General features: G+C 43.5%; 1 protein-coding gene across 2 annotated transcripts in view; it reads left to right on the forward strand.

Moving 5' to 3' along the window:
* Positions 1-18,578, forward strand: part of frmpd3 (FERM and PDZ domain containing 3) — a 228,838-nt gene that overhangs the window by 167,137 nt on the left and 43,123 nt on the right. For both annotated transcript variants that reach the window (XM_061899737.1, XM_061899738.1), the window contains exon 7: positions 136-243. In XM_061899737.1, coding sequence (XP_061755721.1) covers positions 136-243 — 108 coding nt within the window. The remainder of the gene's footprint in view (positions 1-135; positions 244-18,578) is intronic.

Raw genomic sequence — 18,578 nt, forward strand, 5'->3', positions numbered from 1 at the left:
TCATCTTCTATGCTTAAAGACGTCCACAGTGTGAGGATGCTGTATTCCTTGCTAACACGATGCATGAGATAGGGATTTCAAACAACAACACATCACTGTCTGCCATCTGTGACCCTCTCCTTCCATCTCTTTCAGACAATGCTGAAGGACGAATCTTTGCTTCTCATACCCAACGTGTTGAAGGTCTTTTTGGAGAATGGGCAGATTAAGTCCTTTACCTTTGATAGCCGTACAACTGTGAGAGTAAGTACCACTAGAACAGAACTTAGACTCGCACCCACTGTGAATGAGCAAAAACCTTGTTAAAACGATTCTCCGTCACTATAAAAGGTATGCGGAATTGGTCCTGAGAGTCTTCGCCGGGCCATAACGGGTTATAAAAATGACTTGGGGAAAACCAGTCTATATAATGCAATTAGGTGTCAATCACTCCACCCCTTAAAAGTGTTTAGGATCACCAGAAGGTGTTACTGTCAATCAATCAATCAATCAATGTTTATTTATATAGCCCCAAATCACAAATGTCTCAAAGGACTGCACAAATCATTACGACTACAACATCCTCGGAAGAACCCACAAAAGGGCAAGGAAAACTCACACCCAGTGGGCAGGGAGAATTCACATCCAGTGGGACGCCAGTGATAATGCTGACTATGAGATACCTTGGAGAGGACCTCAGATGTGGGCAACCCCCCCCCCCCCCCCCTCTAGGGGACCGAAATACTGCAATGAAGCACCGGCAATGTTACTCAGTAGTCAGGCGTATGGTCTATAAAAGCAAATAACTGCCGGTCACTAATCAAAGTCAGGTCAAAACCCATTTTGTTGGAGGCTAACTCTTGATGTAGTTATCACTAAAGGTAATCAGTGTAGGGCTGGGCGATATGGCCTTTTATTAATATACCAATATTTGTGGGCCATGTCACAATACACGATATATTCTTTTCTTTCTCCTATGTCCCCCCCTCCCTTGTGGAGGGGGTCCGGTCCAATGACCATGGATGAAGTACTGACTGTCCAGAGTCGAGACCCAGGATGGACCGCTCGTCGGGACCCAAGATGGACCGCTCGCCTGTATCGGTTGGGGACATCTCTACGCTGCTGATCCGCTTGAGATGGTTTCCTGTGGACGGGACTCTCACTGCTGTCTTGGAGCCACTATGGATTGAACTTTCACAGTATCATGTTAGACCCGCTCGACATCCATTGCTTTCGGTCCCCTAGAGGGGGGGGGTTGCCCACATCTGAGGTCCTCTCCAAGGTTTCTCATAGTCAGCATTGTCACTGGCGTCCCACTGGATGTGAATTCTCCCTGCCCACTGGGTGTGAGTTTTCCTTGCCCTTTTGTGGGTTCTTCCGAGGATGTTGTAGTCGTAATGATTTGTGCAGTCCTTTGAGACATTTGTGATTTGGGGCTATATAAATAAACATTGATTGATTGATTGATTGATATATCGCGATATTTTGCCTTAGCCTTGAATCATCAATCAATCAATCAATGTTTACTTATATAGCCCTAAATCACTAGTGTCTCAAAGGGCTGCACAAACCACTACGACATCCCCGGTAGGCCCACATAAGGGCAAGGAAAACTCACACCCAGTGGGACGTCGGTGACAATGATGACTATGAGAACCTTGGAGAGGAGGAAAGCAATGGATGTCGAGCGGGTCTAACATGATACTGTGAAAGTTCAATCCATAATGGATCCAACACAGTCGCGAGAGTCCAGTCCAAAGCGGATCCACCACAGCAGCGAGAGTCCCGTTCACAGCGGAGCCAGCAGGAAACCATCCCAAGCGGAGGCGGATCAGCAGCGCAGAGATGTCCCCAGCCGATACACAGGCAAACAGTACATGGCCACCGGATCGGACCGGACCCCCTCCACAAGGGAGAGTGGGACATAGAAGAAAAAGAAAAGAAACGGCAGATCAACTGGTCTAAAAAGGGAGTCTATTTAAAGGCTAGAGTATACAAATGAGTTTTAAGATGAGACTTAAATGCTTCTACTGAGGTAGCATCTCGAACTGTTACCGGGAGGGCATTCCAGAGTACTGGAGCCCGAAATGAAAAAGCTCTATAGCCCGCAGACTTTTTTTGGGCTTTGGGAATCACTGCATTAATATATGCTCAGTTTAAACTTTCATGCAGAGAAGGAAATCACGACTAATTCAATCGACCCAAACGGTATTTATCAAACAGTTATTAAGCAAACATTCATGTCATCTCCAAAACAGAAAGTGCAAGATTGTCAGACATTTTAAAACAAGCTATTAGTGCACTTTTGTGCATGATGTCACTAAGATGACATATCGAAACAACACTAAATTAAAGACCTACTGAAAGCCACTACTAGCGACCACGCAGTCTGATAGTTTATATATCAATGATGAAATATTAACATTGCAACACATGCCAATACGGCCTTTTTAGTTTACTAAATTGAAATTTAGTAAACTAAAAAACGTCGCGTAATGAAGACGTGTACGCAAGACATCTCGGACTGTTAGGGAATATGAGCGCTGCACACACACACAGCTAAAAGTCGTCTGCTTTAATCGCATAATTACACAGTATTTTGGACATCTGTGTTGCTGAATCTTTTGCAATTTGTTCAATTAATAATGGAGAAGTCAAAGTAGAAAGATGGAGTTGGGAAGCTTTAGCCTTTAGCCACACAAACACACGGTGATTCCTTGTTTAAAATTCACAGAGGTGAAACTTTACTATGGATCACAGCGAACATGGATCCCAACCGAATGTGACCCAGCAGGTTTCGGTGAGAAAATTGTGATAAAACAGGGGTAGGGAACCTATGGCTCTAGAGCCAGATGTGGCTCTTTTGATGACTGCATCTGGCTCTCAGATAAATCTTAGCTGACGTTGCTTAACACGATAAGTGGTAATCACAGTGTTAAAAATAACGTTCAAAATATAAAACGTTCTCATGCATTTAAATCCATCCATCCGTTTCTATCGCACCTGTTCAAGAAGTTGCATTAATAGTCAAAAGTATTTTATTTATTATTGGTTAGCTTCAGAATAGAGTAACAATGTTATTAAAAAGAATACGAGATGCACGCATTTGTTTGTTGTAATCAGGGAAAGTCCAAATAAAAGAGGTGTACAATTCTCTTGCTTCTCCTCATTGAGCTAAATTGAATCCTGTCTCTGTTTAATTCCTTGCTTCTTGTCTGTTTAATAGATGGCATCAGTGTTTGAACCTGACAGTTGTATTCAGTGTTAAAAATATTATATGGCTCTCACGGAAATACATTTTAAAATATTTGGCTTTAATGGCTCTCTCAGTCAAAAAGGTTCCCGACCCCTGTGGTAAAAAAGTCGCTTCTTACCGGATATCAGCTGAGCTTGTGCCGTCCATAGCTGCCGTCAACTTCCCTGAGACACTGTGCGTCAAGACACCCGTGGACACACCCCTCCGACTATCAGGTACTGTTAAACTCACTAAAACACTAGCAACACAATAGAAAGATAAGGGATTTCCCAGAATTATCCTAGTAAATTTGTCTAAAAACATCAGAATCCGTCCCAATGCAATTTTTTTTTTCTAGTCCGCCGCTATCAATATCCTCAAACACAAATCTTTCATCCTCACTCAAATTAATCGGGAAATTGTCGTTTTCTCGGTCCGAATAGCTGTTTTTGTTGGAGGCTCCCATTAAAATCAATGTGAATATGTGAGGAGCCATCAACATGTGACGTCATTGTCTGCGACTTACGGTACAGGCAGGGCTTTTCTCTTAGCACCGAAAGTTGCGAACTTTATCGTCTATGTTCTCTACTAAATCTTTTCAGCAAAAAATGGCAATATCGCGAAATGATCAAGTATGACACATAGAATGGACCTGCTATCCCCGTTTGAATAAGAAAATCTCATTTCATTAGGCCTTTAAAGTGCACTTTTTGTACAGAACGCCACTACAATAGTTCAAAACAAATAAGGTTGTGAGACTTGGGGTTGGCATAGGGATGTGTCGGACAAGAACACAGCGTAAGGTAAGTAATAAGTATTTATTAAACTAATAAAACAGGCTAGAACAAAAATACTGGTGCTAGGCAGAAAAGGCAAACAAATGGCGCTAGCATGGGAGCTAGGGAAATAAACAGACACACTAACAATTGGCACAAAGGCACGAAAAGGGAAAACAAAACAACTACCATGAGAGCTAGGAATAAACAAAAACGCAGCGCGAGAGCCAGCGAGTACAAACATGGAAAGGAAGTCGTCATCTGTTGCGTGAAAGCCAATTAGGATCCGAGAATGAACCAACGAAAGGGGCAGTCTTAAATAAGGCAGGTGATTAGCAAAACAGGTGTGTGTAAACCGAGAATAGCAGGTGGAAACAATATGCAACCATGGTGACAGAGCAAAACAGGAAATAAGGAGGTCAAACTACCGAATGTGATACAGGAAGGAACAGAACTACAAAATGGAACGATCCGGGCAGCGGATCGTAACAAAAGTGCACTTTTGTGCATGATGTCACGCAAGATATTTTAAAAATGTCAAATAAAAATGAGCTGCATAATAGGAAATCAAATAGTTGATACCCTTCGTTCTGCGGTAGGTCCCTGCGGACATTATCTCCTTCTCTGTTGTTGACTATTTTTTCATACGATGCTGATCTGGAAATTGTTGCTTCGGCATTTTGTGGGTGTGGCACCGAACAGATATGTTGACATGCAGTTTCAAGCACTCTTCATTCTCTAGCGCAGGGGTGTCGAACTCAAATACAGAGTGGGCCAAAATTTAAAACTGAACAAAGCCGCGGGCCAAGGTTGAAGAAGTTAACCTTTAAATAGGGACCCAAACAAGTTTTGCAATAAATATTGAACAAGCAAGGCTTAAATAGGGCAGCACGGTGGCCAGGGGTTAGTGCATCTGCCTCACAATACGAAGGTCCTGAGTAATCCTGGCTTCAACCCCGGGCTCGGGATCTTTCTGTGTGGAGTTTGCATGTTCTCCCCGTGAATGCGTGGGTTCCCTCCGGGTACTCCGGCTTCCTCCCATGGAACATGCAGAGCTTATATAACGTAATCAACTTTCAAAAAACAAACGAAAAAACATCAGTGGTATATTTGATAAAATGTAATTAAACAAATGAATGTCTCTTTTCTATTTGCAGCTTTCTGAGGTAAACATCAACATCAACTTTTTCCAAGGGCTAACAAATTCGAAAATAAAATAAAAATGAGGTGGACGGGGTTTGGTGGTAGCGTGAGGTGTATGTTATAGTGGTAGAGTTAGTGCTGCAAGGGATTGTGGGTATTTGTTCTGTTGTGTTACGGTGCAGGTGTTCTCCCGAAATGTGTTTTGTCATTCTTGTTTGGTGTGGGTTCACAGTGTGGCGTATATTTGTAACAGTGTTAAAGTTGTTTATACGGCCACCCTCAGTGTGACCTGTATGGCTGTTGGCCAAGTATGTGTGTGTGAAAGCCGCATATATTATGTGATTTGGCCAGCACGCTGATTATATGGAGGAAAAGAGGACGTGACGGCATGTTGTAGAGGACAGTGCCTTTAAGGCACGCTCCCAATATTGTTGTCTGGGTGGAAATCCGGAGAATGGTTGCCCAGGGAGATTTTCGGGAAGGGCACTAAACTTCGGGAGTCTCCCGCGAAAATCTGGAGGGTTGGCAAGTATGAGTATTAGCGGTGAATGTGGTGTTACAGGCGGGCCAACTCTAATCTTGATTTGATATTGCCTCAAGGGCCAAATGAAATTAATGCTCTAGCGCAGGGGTGCCCATTACGTCGATCGCGGGCTACCAGTCGACCGCGGGGGGTGTGTCAGTCGATCTCCAGCCAGGCTTTTAAAAAAAATAGACCTAAAAATGAGTGATCATCAATCTTCACCAAGACGTCACTTAAATGACATTCACGGTACCGGAGGGTCTTGTGAGATGACGCTGGCTGCTGCAAGATCATTATTATGAAAATATGACAGAGAGGAAGGCGAGAAACACTTTTTATTTCAACAGACTCTCGCGCCGTACCTTCCGTCAAAACTCTAAAGGCCGACTGCAAATTTCCTATCTTCACAATAAAAGCCCTGCTTCATGCTGCCTGCGCTAACTAAATACAGAGTCTCGGAAAACTGGCGTGCACAAGTGATCCCTCAGAAAGCTGGCGTGCACATCACTTGTGCACGCCAGCTTTCTGAGACTCTTCACACACCTCTCTTCACACACCTGGTTCTGGGTCTCAGAGGCAATCAAAATACAAACAATTGTACATCAAAGTAAAAAGTACATCAAAGAGACTTGTTTATTTTGGCTATTTATCCACATTAAAGCGCCTGGGTCAAAATGACCCGCAGCATCATCTTTGTATGCAAACTCTGCAAGATATTCCACGACTCAAAAAGTGTCCAGATTTTACACACCAGTTCATGACCCTAGATGAGGAAAAGTCACCACATTTCAGCAAGAAAAAGGAAGGATAACCAGTACTTTGATCAACACAAAAACTGAAATGGGTCAAATTGACCCTCAACATAATAGGAGGGTTAAAGAGACGGTCAGTGGGTTGTTCGAACATTAAATGCCACGAGTCAACTCTCAAGATGAGTATTCTGGACAAGTATTCCATCTGCTTCGGGGAAAATGTTGCAGTTAGTTTGACTAGTGTGTCGGAAATGGACTCTGAAGTGAGTCGTGGAATCATTCAATTAATATAATGGCCTGATTTAAATTTTATGATATGCTTTGATGGTTGAATACGGGTCAGTTATACATGTAATTCGGGTTCATGAGAAAAATACACACCGAGCAGTGTTTTTTTTTGCACGATCATTAAATCTGAGCTTCGCACGCACTGGCCAAGGGTCCCACATTGCAACTGCTGTTATTTACGATCATTTTGTGGTTTGAAAAGTACCAATACAAACATGTATTTTTGTTTAATAGTTACTACAGCTGACTCTGACTCTATGTCTTGGGTGTCAAACTCTGGGCCGCGGGCCAAATCTGGCCCGCCTTGTAATTTAATTTGGCCCTTGAGGCAATATCAATTTAGCATTAGAGCTATATTGGGGGCGTGCATTTAAGGCAATTCCTTTAGCGTTCTCTACAACCTGTCATCACGTCCGCTTTTCCTCCATACTAACAGCGTGTCACATATTTGTGGCTTTTACACACACACACACACGCACAAGTGAATGCAAGGCATACTTGGTCAACAGCCATACAGGTCACACTGAGGGTGGCCGTATAAACAACTTCAACACTGTTACAAATATGCGCCACACTGCGAACCCACACCAAACAAGAATGACAAACACATTTCGGGAGAGCATCTGCACTGTAACACAACATAAACACAACAGAACAAATACCCAAAACCCCTTGCAGCCCTAACCCGTCCAAGATGTTATAATAATTACCCCCCGCTATCCTTTAACCCCCCCCGTATTATTTTTTTTTAACATGCCTCAAAATAGCAGCTTGGAATTTGGGACATGCTCTCCCTGAGAGAGCATGAGGAGGTTTAGGTGGGCGGGGTTGGGGGGTAGATTTGCAGGGGGGGGTTAAGGGGTAGCGGGGGGTAATTATTATAACGTCTTGGAAGAGTTAAGGCTGCAAGGGGTTTTGGGTATTTGTTCTGTTGTGTTTATGTTGTGTTACATGTTCTCCCGAAATGTGTTTGTCATTCTTGTTTGGTGTGGGTTCACAGTGTGGCGCTTATTTGTATCAGTGTTAAATTTGTTTATACGGCCACCCTCAGTGGGACCTGTATGGCTGTTGATCAAGTATGCCTTGCATTCACTTGTGTGTGAAACGCCTTAGATATTATGCGACTAGGCCGGAACGCGCAGGCAGTGCCTTTAAGGTTTAATGGCGCTCTGTTCTTCTCCGTACGTACACAGCGACGTTCTAAAAAGTCATACATTTTACATTTTTTAAAACCGATACTGATAATTTTGAAACCGATATTATCGAACATTTCTAATTATTAGAGATTTAATGATGTTAAAAAAAAATCTCATGCTACGATAATGTCACGGTATCCCCTTGCCCCAAAAAATAAAGTATTGGTAAAAATGCCATAGCGCGTAAAATGAAGTGGCAGAAAGGATAAACCAATTCACTGTAATCAAACACAAACATAATGCTCAAATATTCTAGTCATATGTATTACTATAAATATAATTTTAAGGTGTAAATAGTTGTGTGGGAATGGCCACTGTTTATGCAAAAAAAAAAAATTAATTACAGTTGAGTGTCTTTAAACTGACAATGCAAACATCCAGTGTAGAAAGTGTAATATAATATAATAATGTTCAGTTTAGTGACTTTTAACTTTTACATTCTGCAATTATCTTCCCTTTTTATATCTGCCAATTTAACTTTTTATGATGTACTTACCTCCCAAACTGGCATTCGCCTCGCTGGCTTTAACAATCTTTTCCGGGTGATGGTTTATCAAGTAGCTTCTCAAATTGCTCGTATTTCCTGAAGCGTGCAGTGGCCGTCCTCCCAAAGTATGTCGGTGCTCGAGACGTAGGTGGCGCTCTTCGCTTTGCTTTTTTGCCTCCGCCAAAGAGGTTACGTTTTTGCCAGGGTTTGTTTGCGTGTTCGTTGGCAACATAAGTCAAAACGTTATGGACATATTTTGATTAAAAAATGCATCTTATCTACTACGAAGACACTTCTCTTGCATGCTTGTTCTTTTTCTCCACTTTTCAGCGTCCCACGACTCCACCGAGGATTCTGGGAGACTTTGTTTATTTTCAGCCTGGCCAACGCAAATGTGCCCGAAAAATTTTAATTGACATGTTTTTTGTTTGATACTATCACACGTCACAGTATTATTGTGATGATTTTTAAACCGGAATACATCTTTAGTCATTAATGCTGTCAGAGCTGTCCCTGGCACATTTTGAGCCCTAAGCAGAATTTTATTTTAAGCCTTGCACTCCTTAACAAAATTTAGACGTTTTGTAAAACAATTTTTATTCGTTTTTTTTGAGCAAACATGAATATACAGTATTTTCCGGACTGTCAAGCGCACTTAAAATCATGTTGTTGTTTTTTGACGAAAAAACACAACGGTGCACCTTATAACCTGGTGCGCCTAATGTACGGAATAATTCTGGTTTTATTTACCGACTTTTAGAGAAAAAATACATACTCAAAAATTATTTTAGGATTTTTAAACACATATACCTTTTTACCTTTTAAATTCCTAGCATAGCTCGGTTGGTAGAGTGGCCGTGCCAGCAACTTGAGGGTTGCAGGTTCGATTCCCGCTTCTGCCATCCTAGTCACTGCCGTTGTGTCCTTGGGCAAGACACTTTACCCACCTGCTCCCAGTGCCACCCACACTGCTTTAAATGTAACTTAGATACTGGGTTTCACTATGTAAAGTGCTTTGAGTCACTAGAAAAAAAAAGAGCTATATAAATATAATTCACTTCACTTCCTCTTCTTTCCTGACAATTTAAATCAATGTTCAAGTTTTTTTTTTTGTGTGAAGAATAATAAATATATTTTAATTTAATTCTTAATTTTAGCTTTTGTTTTTTCGACAAAGAATATTTGTGAAATATTTCTTCAAACTTATTATGATTGAAATTCAAAACAATTATTCTGGCAAATCTAGAAAATCTGTACAATCAAATTTAAATCTTATTTCAAAGTCTTTTGAATTTCTTTTACATTTTTTGTTCTGGAAAATATAGAAGAAGTAATGATTTGTCTTTGTTAGAAATATAGCTTGGTCCAATTTGTTATATATTCTAAAAAAAAAAGTGCAGATTGGATTTTAACGTAATTAAAACATGTCATCAAAATTGTAAAATTAATTTTAATCAGGAAAAATTACTAATGATGTTCCTTTAAAAAAAAATTAATATTTTTTCAAAAAGATTCAAATTAGCTAGTTTTTCTCTATTTTTTTCGGTTGAATTTTGAATTTTAAAGAGTCGAAATTGAAGATAAACTATGTTTCCAAATGTAATTTTCATTCTTTTCGTGTTTGCTCCTCTTTTAAACCGTTCAATTAAGTGTTTTGTTCTCTACAAAAAACCTTCCGTAAAAGGAAAAAAAAAATGTACGCCGGAATGACAGACAGAAATACCCATTTTTTAAAAATATATTCATTAAAGGTCCATCCATCCATCATCTTCCGCTTATCCGAGGTCGGGTCGCGGGGGCAACAGCCTAAGCAGGGAAACCCAGACTTCCCTCTCCCCAGCCACTTCGTCCAGCTCTTCCCTCGTCCAGCTCTTCATTAAAGGTAAATTGAGCAAATTGGCTATTTCTGGCAATTTATTTATCAATCAATCAATCAATGTTTATTTATATAGCCCCAAATCACAAATGTCTCAAAGGACTGCACAAATCATTACGACTACAACATCCTCGGAAGAACCCACAAAAGGGCAAGGAAAACTCACACCCAGTGGGCAGGGAGAATTCACATTCAGTGGGACGCCAGCGACAATGCTGACTATGAGAAACCTTGGAGAGGACCTCAGATGTGGGCAACCCCCCCCCCTCTAGGGGACCGAAAGCAATGGATGTCGAGCGGGTCTAACATGATACTGTGAAAGTTCAATCCATAGTGGCTCCAAGACAGCAGTGAGAGTCCCGTCCACAGGAAACCATCTCAAGCGGATCAACAGCGTAGAGATGTCCCCAACCGATACAGGCGAGCGGTCCATCCTGGGTCCCGACGAGCGGTCCATCCTGGGTCTCGACTCTGGACAGTCAGTACTTCATCCATGGTCATCGGACCGGACCCCCTCCACAAGGGAGGGGGGGACATAGGAGAAAGAAAAGAAGCGGCAGATCAACTGGTCTAAAAAGGAGGTCTATTTAAAGGCTAGAGTATACAGATGAGTTTTAAGATGAGACTTAAATGCTTCTATTTAAGTGTGTATCAAACTGGTAGCCCTTTGCATTAATCAGTACCCAAGAAGTAGCTCTTGGTTTCAAAAAGGTCGGTGACCCCTGTTCTATTAAATGACAAAGCATGAGGAGGCTGAGAATATATTGCGGTAAGATTTCATAAACATTTTTGCATGCGCTTATTCATGCAAAAACGGGGCCTCAGACGGCTCGTGGAGCTCGACAGCATGTGATCAGCAGCTCTGCTGGTTCCTTAATTGGTATTACAATTTTGGGTTTGTTGCTGCTCTGTAATAACTGCCTGTTTGGTCAAAGAGAGCTCTGCTTTCCTTTCTGTTGTCTCATGGACTCCAACATATTAACAACCTTGATTAATGTAATATTTGTATTTGTAATTAAATCATGGATTGGATCAATCGAAGAGTCAAACAACAAGCTCATATGATCCACTTGCAGAAACTGTATGAACTCAAAGTGTTTATGAAGAACAAAGAAGAAGAATCCTGATAAACATTTAAACATCATTTTAAAGAAAATGTATAAGTAATTTCATCACAGAAATCAGTGAGAGTTGGACTCCGCCAAGGATGTCCTTTTTCACCGATTCTGTTCATAACTTTTACGGACAGAACTTCTAGGCGTAGTCAAGGCGTTGAGGGGTTCCGGTTTGGTGACCGCAGGATTAGGTCTCTGCTTTTTGCAGATGATGTGGTCCTGATGGCTTCATCTGACCGGGATCTTCAGCTCTCACTGGATCGGTCCGCGACCGGAATGAGAATCAGCACCTCCAAGTCCGAGTCCATGGTTCTCGCCCGGAAAAGGGTGGAGTGCCATCTCCGGGTTGGGGAGGAGACCCTGCCCCAAGTGGAGGAGTTCAAGTACCTAGGAGTCTTGTTCACGAGTGAGGGAAGAGTGGATCGTGAGATCGACAGGCGGATCGGTGCGGCGTCTTCAGTAATGCGGACGTTGTACCGATCCGTTGTGGTGAAGAAGGAGCTGAGCCGGAAGGCAAAGCTCTCAATTTACCGGTCGATCTACGTTCCCATCCTCACCTATGGTCATGAGCTTTGGGTCATGACCGAAAGGATAAGATCACGGGTACAAGCGGCCCAAATGAGCGACTGGGATGAGAATCAGCACCTCCAAGTCCGAGTCCATGGTTCTCGCCCGGAAAAGGGTGGAATGCCATCTCCGGGTTGGGGAGGAGACCCTGCCCCAAGTGGAGGAGTTCAAGTACCTCGGAGTCTTGTTCACGAGTGAGGGAAGAGTGGATCGTGAGATCGACAGGCGGATCGGTGCGGCGTCTTCAGTAATGCGGACGTTGTATCGATCCGTTGTGGTGAAGAAGGAGCTGAGCCGGAAGGCAAAGCTCTCAATTTACCGGTCGATCTACGTTCCCATCCTCACCTATGGTCATGCGCTTTGGGTCATGACCGAAAGGATAAGATCACGGGTACAAGCGGCCCAAATGAGCGACTGGGATGAGAATCAGATCCTCCAAGTCCGAGTCCATGGTTCTCGTCCGGAAAAGGGTGTAATGCCATCTCCGGGTTGGGGAGGAGACCCTGCCCCAAGTGGAGGAGTTCAAGTACCTAGGAGTCTTGTTCACGAGTGAGGGAAGAGTGGATCGTGAGATCGACAGGCGGATCGGTGCGGCGTCTTCAGTAATGCGGACGTTGTATCGATCCGTTGTGGTGAAGAAGGAGCTGAGCCGGAAGGCAAAGCTCTCAATTTACCGGTCGATCTACGTTCCCATCCTCACCTATGGTCATGCGCTTTGGGTCATGACCGAAAGGATAAAATCACGTGTACAAGCGGCCCAAATGAGCGACTGGGATGAGAATCAGCACCTCCAAGTCCGAGTCCATGGTTCTCGCCCGGAAAAGGGTGGAATGCCATCTCCGGGTTGGGGAGGAGACCCTGCCCCAAGTGGAGGAGTTCAAGTACCTAGGAGTCTTGTTCACGAGTGAGGGAAGAGTGGATCGTGAGATCGACAGGCGGATCGGTGCGGCGTCTTCAGTAATGCGGACGTTGTACCGATCCGTTGTGGTGAAGAAGGAGCTGAGCCGGAAGGCAAAGCTCTCAATTTACCGGTCGATCTACGTTCCCATCCTCACCTATGGTCATGAGCTTTGGGTCATGACCGAAAGGATAAGATCACGGGTACAAGCGGCCCAAATGAGCGACTGGGATGAGAATCAGCACCTCCAAGTCCGAGTCCATGGTTCTCGCCCGGAAAAGGGTGGAATGCCATCTCCGGGTTGGGGAGGAGACCCTGCCCCAAGTGGAGGAGTTCAAGTACCTCGGAGTCTTGTTCACGAGTGAGGGAAGAGTGGATCGTGAGATCGACAGGCGGATCGGTGCGGCGTCTTCAGTAATGCGGACGTTGTATCGATCCGTTGTGGTGAAGAAGGAGCTGAGCCGGAAGGCAAAGCTCTCAATTTACCGGTCGATCTACGTTCCCATCCTCACCTATGGTCATGCGCTTTGGGTCATGACCGAAAGGATAAGATCACGGGTACAAGCGGCCCAAATGAGCGACTGGGATGAGAATCAGATCCTCCAAGTCCGAGTCCATGGTTCTCGTCCGGAAAAGGGTGTAATGCCATCTCCGGGTTGGGGAGGAGACCCTGCCCCAAGTGGAGGAGTTCAAGTACCTAGGAGTCTTGTTCACGAGTGAGGGAAGAGTGGATCGTGAGATCGACAGGCGGATCGGTGCGGCGTCTTCAGTAATGCGGACGTTGTATCGATCCGTTGTGGTGAAGAAGGAGCTGAGCCGGAAGGCAAAGCTCTCAATTTACCGGTCGATCTACGTTCCCATCCTCACCTATGGTCATGCGCTTTGGGTCATGACCGAAAGGATAAAATCACGTGTACAAGCGGCCCAAATGAGCGACTGGGATGAGAATCAGCACCTCCAAGTCCGAGTCCATGGTTCTCGCCCGGAAAAGGGTGGAATGCCATCTCCGGGTTGGGGAGGAGACCCTGCCCCAAGTGGAGGAGTTCAAGTACCTCGGAGTCTTGTTCACGAGTGAGGGAAGAGTGGATCGTGAGATCGACAGGCGGATCGGTGCGGCGTCTTCAGTAATGCGGACGTTGTACCGATCCGTTGTGGTGAAGAAGTAGCTGAGCCGGAAGGCAAAGCTCTCAATTTACCGGTCGATCTACGTTCCCATCCTCACCTATGGTCATGAGCTTTGGGTCATGACCGAAAGGATAAGATCACGGGTACAAGCGGCCCAAATGAGTTTCCAGGTCTCTCCCTTAGAGATAGGGTGAGAAGCTCTGCCATCCGGGAGGAACTCAAAGTAAAGCCGCTGCTCCTCCACATCGAGAGGAGCCAGATGAGGTGGTTCGGAACCAAAAATATGACTTATTTTATCTTTGTGAAAACATTGGACACAGTGTGTTGTCCAGCTTATGAGATGCCATGCAAGTGTAAGCCACTGTGACATTATTGTTCTTTTTTTATATTTTTATAAATGTTTAATGATAATGTCAATGAGGGATTTTTAATCACTGCTATGCTGAAACTATGACTAATATTGATACTGTTGTTGATAATATTCATTTTTGTTTCACTACTTTTGGTTTGTTCTGTGTCGTGTTTGTGTCTCCTCTCAATTGCTCTGTTTATTGCAGTTCTGAGTGTTGCTGGGTCAGGTTTGGTTTTGGAATTGGATTGCATTGTTATGGTATTGCTGTGTATTGTTTTGTTGGATTGATAAAAATAAAAAAAATGGATTTTTTTGTGGTGAAGAAGGAGCTGAGCCGGAAGGCAAAGCTCTCAATTTACCGGTCGATCTACGTTCCCATCCTCACCTATGGTCATGAGCTTTGGGTCATGACCGAAAGGATAAGATCACGGGTACAAGCGGCCCAAATGAGTTTGGGTCTCTCCCTTAGAGATAGGGTGAGAAGCTCTGCCATCCGGGAGGAACTCAAAGTAAAGCCGCTGCTCCTCCACATGGAGAGGAGCCAGATGAGGTGGTTCGGGCATCTGGTCAGGATGCCACCCGAACGCCTCCCTAGGGAGGTGTTTAGGGCACGTCCAACCGGTAGGAGGCCACGGGGAAGACCCAGGACACGTTGGGAAGACTATGTCTCCCGGCTGGCCTGGGAACGCCTCGGGATCCCCCGGGAAGAGCTAGACGAAGTGGCTGGGGAGAGGGAAGTCTGGGTTTCCCTGCTTAGGTTGTTGCCCCCGCGACCCGACCTCGGATAAGCGGAAGAAGATGGATGGATGGATAAATCACTACTAACTTAACTATGTATTTTTGAGAAGTGTTGTATTTCTTATTCCTGGATTCAGTTTTGTGTTACAAATTGAGAACAAGAAGTGACAAATGTGTCAGTAATTGCTTTGACGTGCAAACAGGCAGGATTACATCAGCTCAGCTTCTTCCTACCCCTTTTCTGGCATGTAATTAGAAAATGGAAATATGCAAAATATGCAAAATATGTGTATTAAATTGTAACTGTTTGCATGTAAGAAATTAACTCAAACAACGTTTTAGCCTGTATTTGTCACGTGGGGGTCGCATTTTAATGCGGGATCGTTCCTCCAACGCAAACATAGACACTCCGGACAACAACTAAAAGGTAAGAATGATTTAATAACAAAACACTGGTACAAAAACAAACGAAAAGAAACACGTGGCGAAAACACAGAAGCTAATGCTAACACTAGCACAGGATCAGGTAACAAGAAATCTAGAATTACCAACGAAACAGTTGCATACCGCAAACAAGGGACCAAGACCGACTGACGGGACAAGGCAGGCTTAAATAAGGAAGTAATTAACAAAAACAGGTGTGCGTCTGGAACCCTCAGCAGGTGAAATTAATATGTTGCCATGGTGACCAAACTGACTCACAAAAAGGTACACAAACAACAGAGGGAGTCCAAACTAACAGAAAATAACTAAACTAAACATGATCCAGACTACGGATCATGACAGTATTCATAATTTCAGAAAAAAAACATCCTCTCTACAAGTATTGCCTGACTCTAATTAACACCTCGTTATTTCACGTTAAATTATACAATTTTAAAAACACACAAATACATTTACCGTAATATTAGATAGGGACAGAATAATATACTGCAGCAATATTGTGTACATTTAAACACTTTGCTCATGTGGATATGAAAAACCTATTTAACATGTCTATTGCTTTATTCTCAGACCGGAATGAGTCTTCTATGTTTCCAAAATCTCTCGCTAATGTGATTAGGGATCGAAAGCGAAAAACGAATTGAGTCTGACTGAACTGACTGCCATTTTCCAAGATGAATCTGACATCTCTGAACAGCCTCATTAAATAGGCTCTATTAGATTCCATAAATCTGCTCACAGAGTGAGAGAAAGGGCTGGAGGAGGGATAGAGCATTCACTTTAAAGGAGGGATGGAAACTGTCCCTTCTCAGCCTAATTAAATGGAATTTCAAACATAATAAGAACGTGTGGATCGATAGAGAATACTGCAGAAGTGAAACCAAGAATGCACAGTTGCAGAGACGTTAGAACAGGGGTCGGGAACCTTTTTGTCTGAGAGAGCCATGAAAGACAAATATTTTAAAATGTATTTCCGTGAATACAACTGCCAGGTTTAAACACTGATGACATCTATTAAACAGACAAGAAGCAAGGAATTCAACAGAGACAGGATTCGATTTAGCTCAATGAGGATAAACGCGTAGACCTGTACTCTTGTACAGTTCCGTCCCACGCTCCGACGAGAGAATTCTATGCCTCTTCTTTTATTTGGATTAAAACAACTAAATGCGTGCATCTTTTATTCCCTTTAATAACATGGTTATTCTGAAGGTAACCAATAAAAATACAATACTTTTGACCATTAGTTAGTTACGCTAATTATTTATCTTACACTCTTCTTGCTTCTATCCTCTCCTGAACTTCACACCTCTCCTGTCCTCCCTCACGTGATTGGTTCCCCTTTTTTAATCCGTCCTGTCATTGTTCTCCTCCCTGACTCCCTAGCAGGGATGCTCCCTTCATTATGAGGTCACTAAAGCTTTAACCTTGTTAGCGCTGTACTCCATCAATCAATCAATCAATCAATGTTTATTTATACAGCCCCAAATCACAAATGTCTCAAAGGACTGCACAAATCATTACGACTACAACATCCTCGGAAGAACCCACAAAAGGGCAAGGAAAACTCACACCCAGTGGGCAGGGAGAATTCACATCCAGTGGGACGCCAGTGACAATGCTGACTATGAGAAACCTTGGAGAGGACCTCAGATGTGGGCAACCCCCCCCCCTCTAGGGGACCGAAAGCAATGGATGTCGAGCGGGTCTAACATGATACTGTGAAAGTTCAATCCATAGTGGCTCCAACACAGCAGCGAGAGTCCCGTCCACAGGAAACCATCTCAAGCGGATCAGCAGCGTAGAGATGTCCCCAACCGATACAGGCGAGCGGTCCATCCTGGGTCCCGACGAGCGGTCCATCCTGGGTCTCGACTCTGGACAGTCAGTACTTCATCCATGGTCATCGGACCGGACCCCCTCCACAAGGGAGGGGGGGACATAGGAGAAAGAAAAGAAGCGGCAGATCAACTGGTCTAAAAAGGAGGTCTATTTAAAGGCTAGAGTATACAGATGAGTTTTAAGGTGAGACTTAAATGCTTCTACTGAGGTAGCATCTGGAACTGTTACCGGGAGGGCATTCCAGAGTACTGGAGCCCGAACGGAAAACGCTCTATAGCCCGCAGACTTTTTTTGAGCTCTAGGAATCACTAATAAGCCGGAGTCCTTTGAACGCAGATTTCTTGCCGGGACATATGGTACAATACAATCGGCAAGATAGGATGGAGCTAGACCGTGTAGTATTTTATACGTAAGTAGTAAAACCTTAAAGTCACATCTTAATGTCAAGTGATGGGTCATTTATGTTACTTTATGATATTACTGAACCTCAACATCCTTTTTTCAGATGTTTACATACACTCATTATGGATGTCATACCAGTTTTGGTTGCATAATGGTTTACCATTCGGACCATTACGATTCTTTTTCTAGGGTGGAAAGATTACACAATGTGCACCTTTAGTATTTATTTAGTTTTTTTTCCTAAAATATACACCAGGTCAATGCATACAGTTCCAGGTCTGATACCCCATGATGATGACTTTATGTACAGGGACACATTTGGTCTGCAAAATAGTGAGGACTGGACAAAATTGAATGTAAATTTGGGATGATTGGAAACAGTTTTTTTTCATAATTTACAAGGACTGGTCAAATTTGCTTGAGTTTGTGCGAGATAAATTAATTTAGGGGACGGCGTGGCGCAGTGGGAGAGTGGCCGTGCGCAACCCGAGGGTCCCTGGTTCAAATCCCACCTAGTACCAGCCTCGTCACGTCCGTTGTGTCCTGAGCAAGACACTTCACCCTTGCTCCTGATGGGTGCTGGTTAGCGCCTTGCATGGCAGCTCCCTCCATCAGTGTGTGAATGTGTGTGTGAATGTGGAAGTAGTGTCAAAGCGCTTTGAGTACCTTGAAGGTAGAAAAGCGCTATACAAGTACAACCCATTTATCATTTATTAATGCAACTTCTTGAACAGGTGCGATAGAAATGGATGGATGGATTAAAAATGCATGAGAATGTTTTATATTTTGAACGTTATTTTTTAACACTGTGATTACCAGCAGAATTATTAATTACTTATC

The sequence above is a fragment of the Nerophis ophidion genome, linkage group LG05 (genome assembly GCF_033978795.1).
Source record: "Nerophis ophidion isolate RoL-2023_Sa linkage group LG05, RoL_Noph_v1.0, whole genome shotgun sequence".
In the NCBI taxonomy this organism is placed as follows: Eukaryota; Metazoa; Chordata; class Actinopteri; order Syngnathiformes; family Syngnathidae; genus Nerophis; species Nerophis ophidion.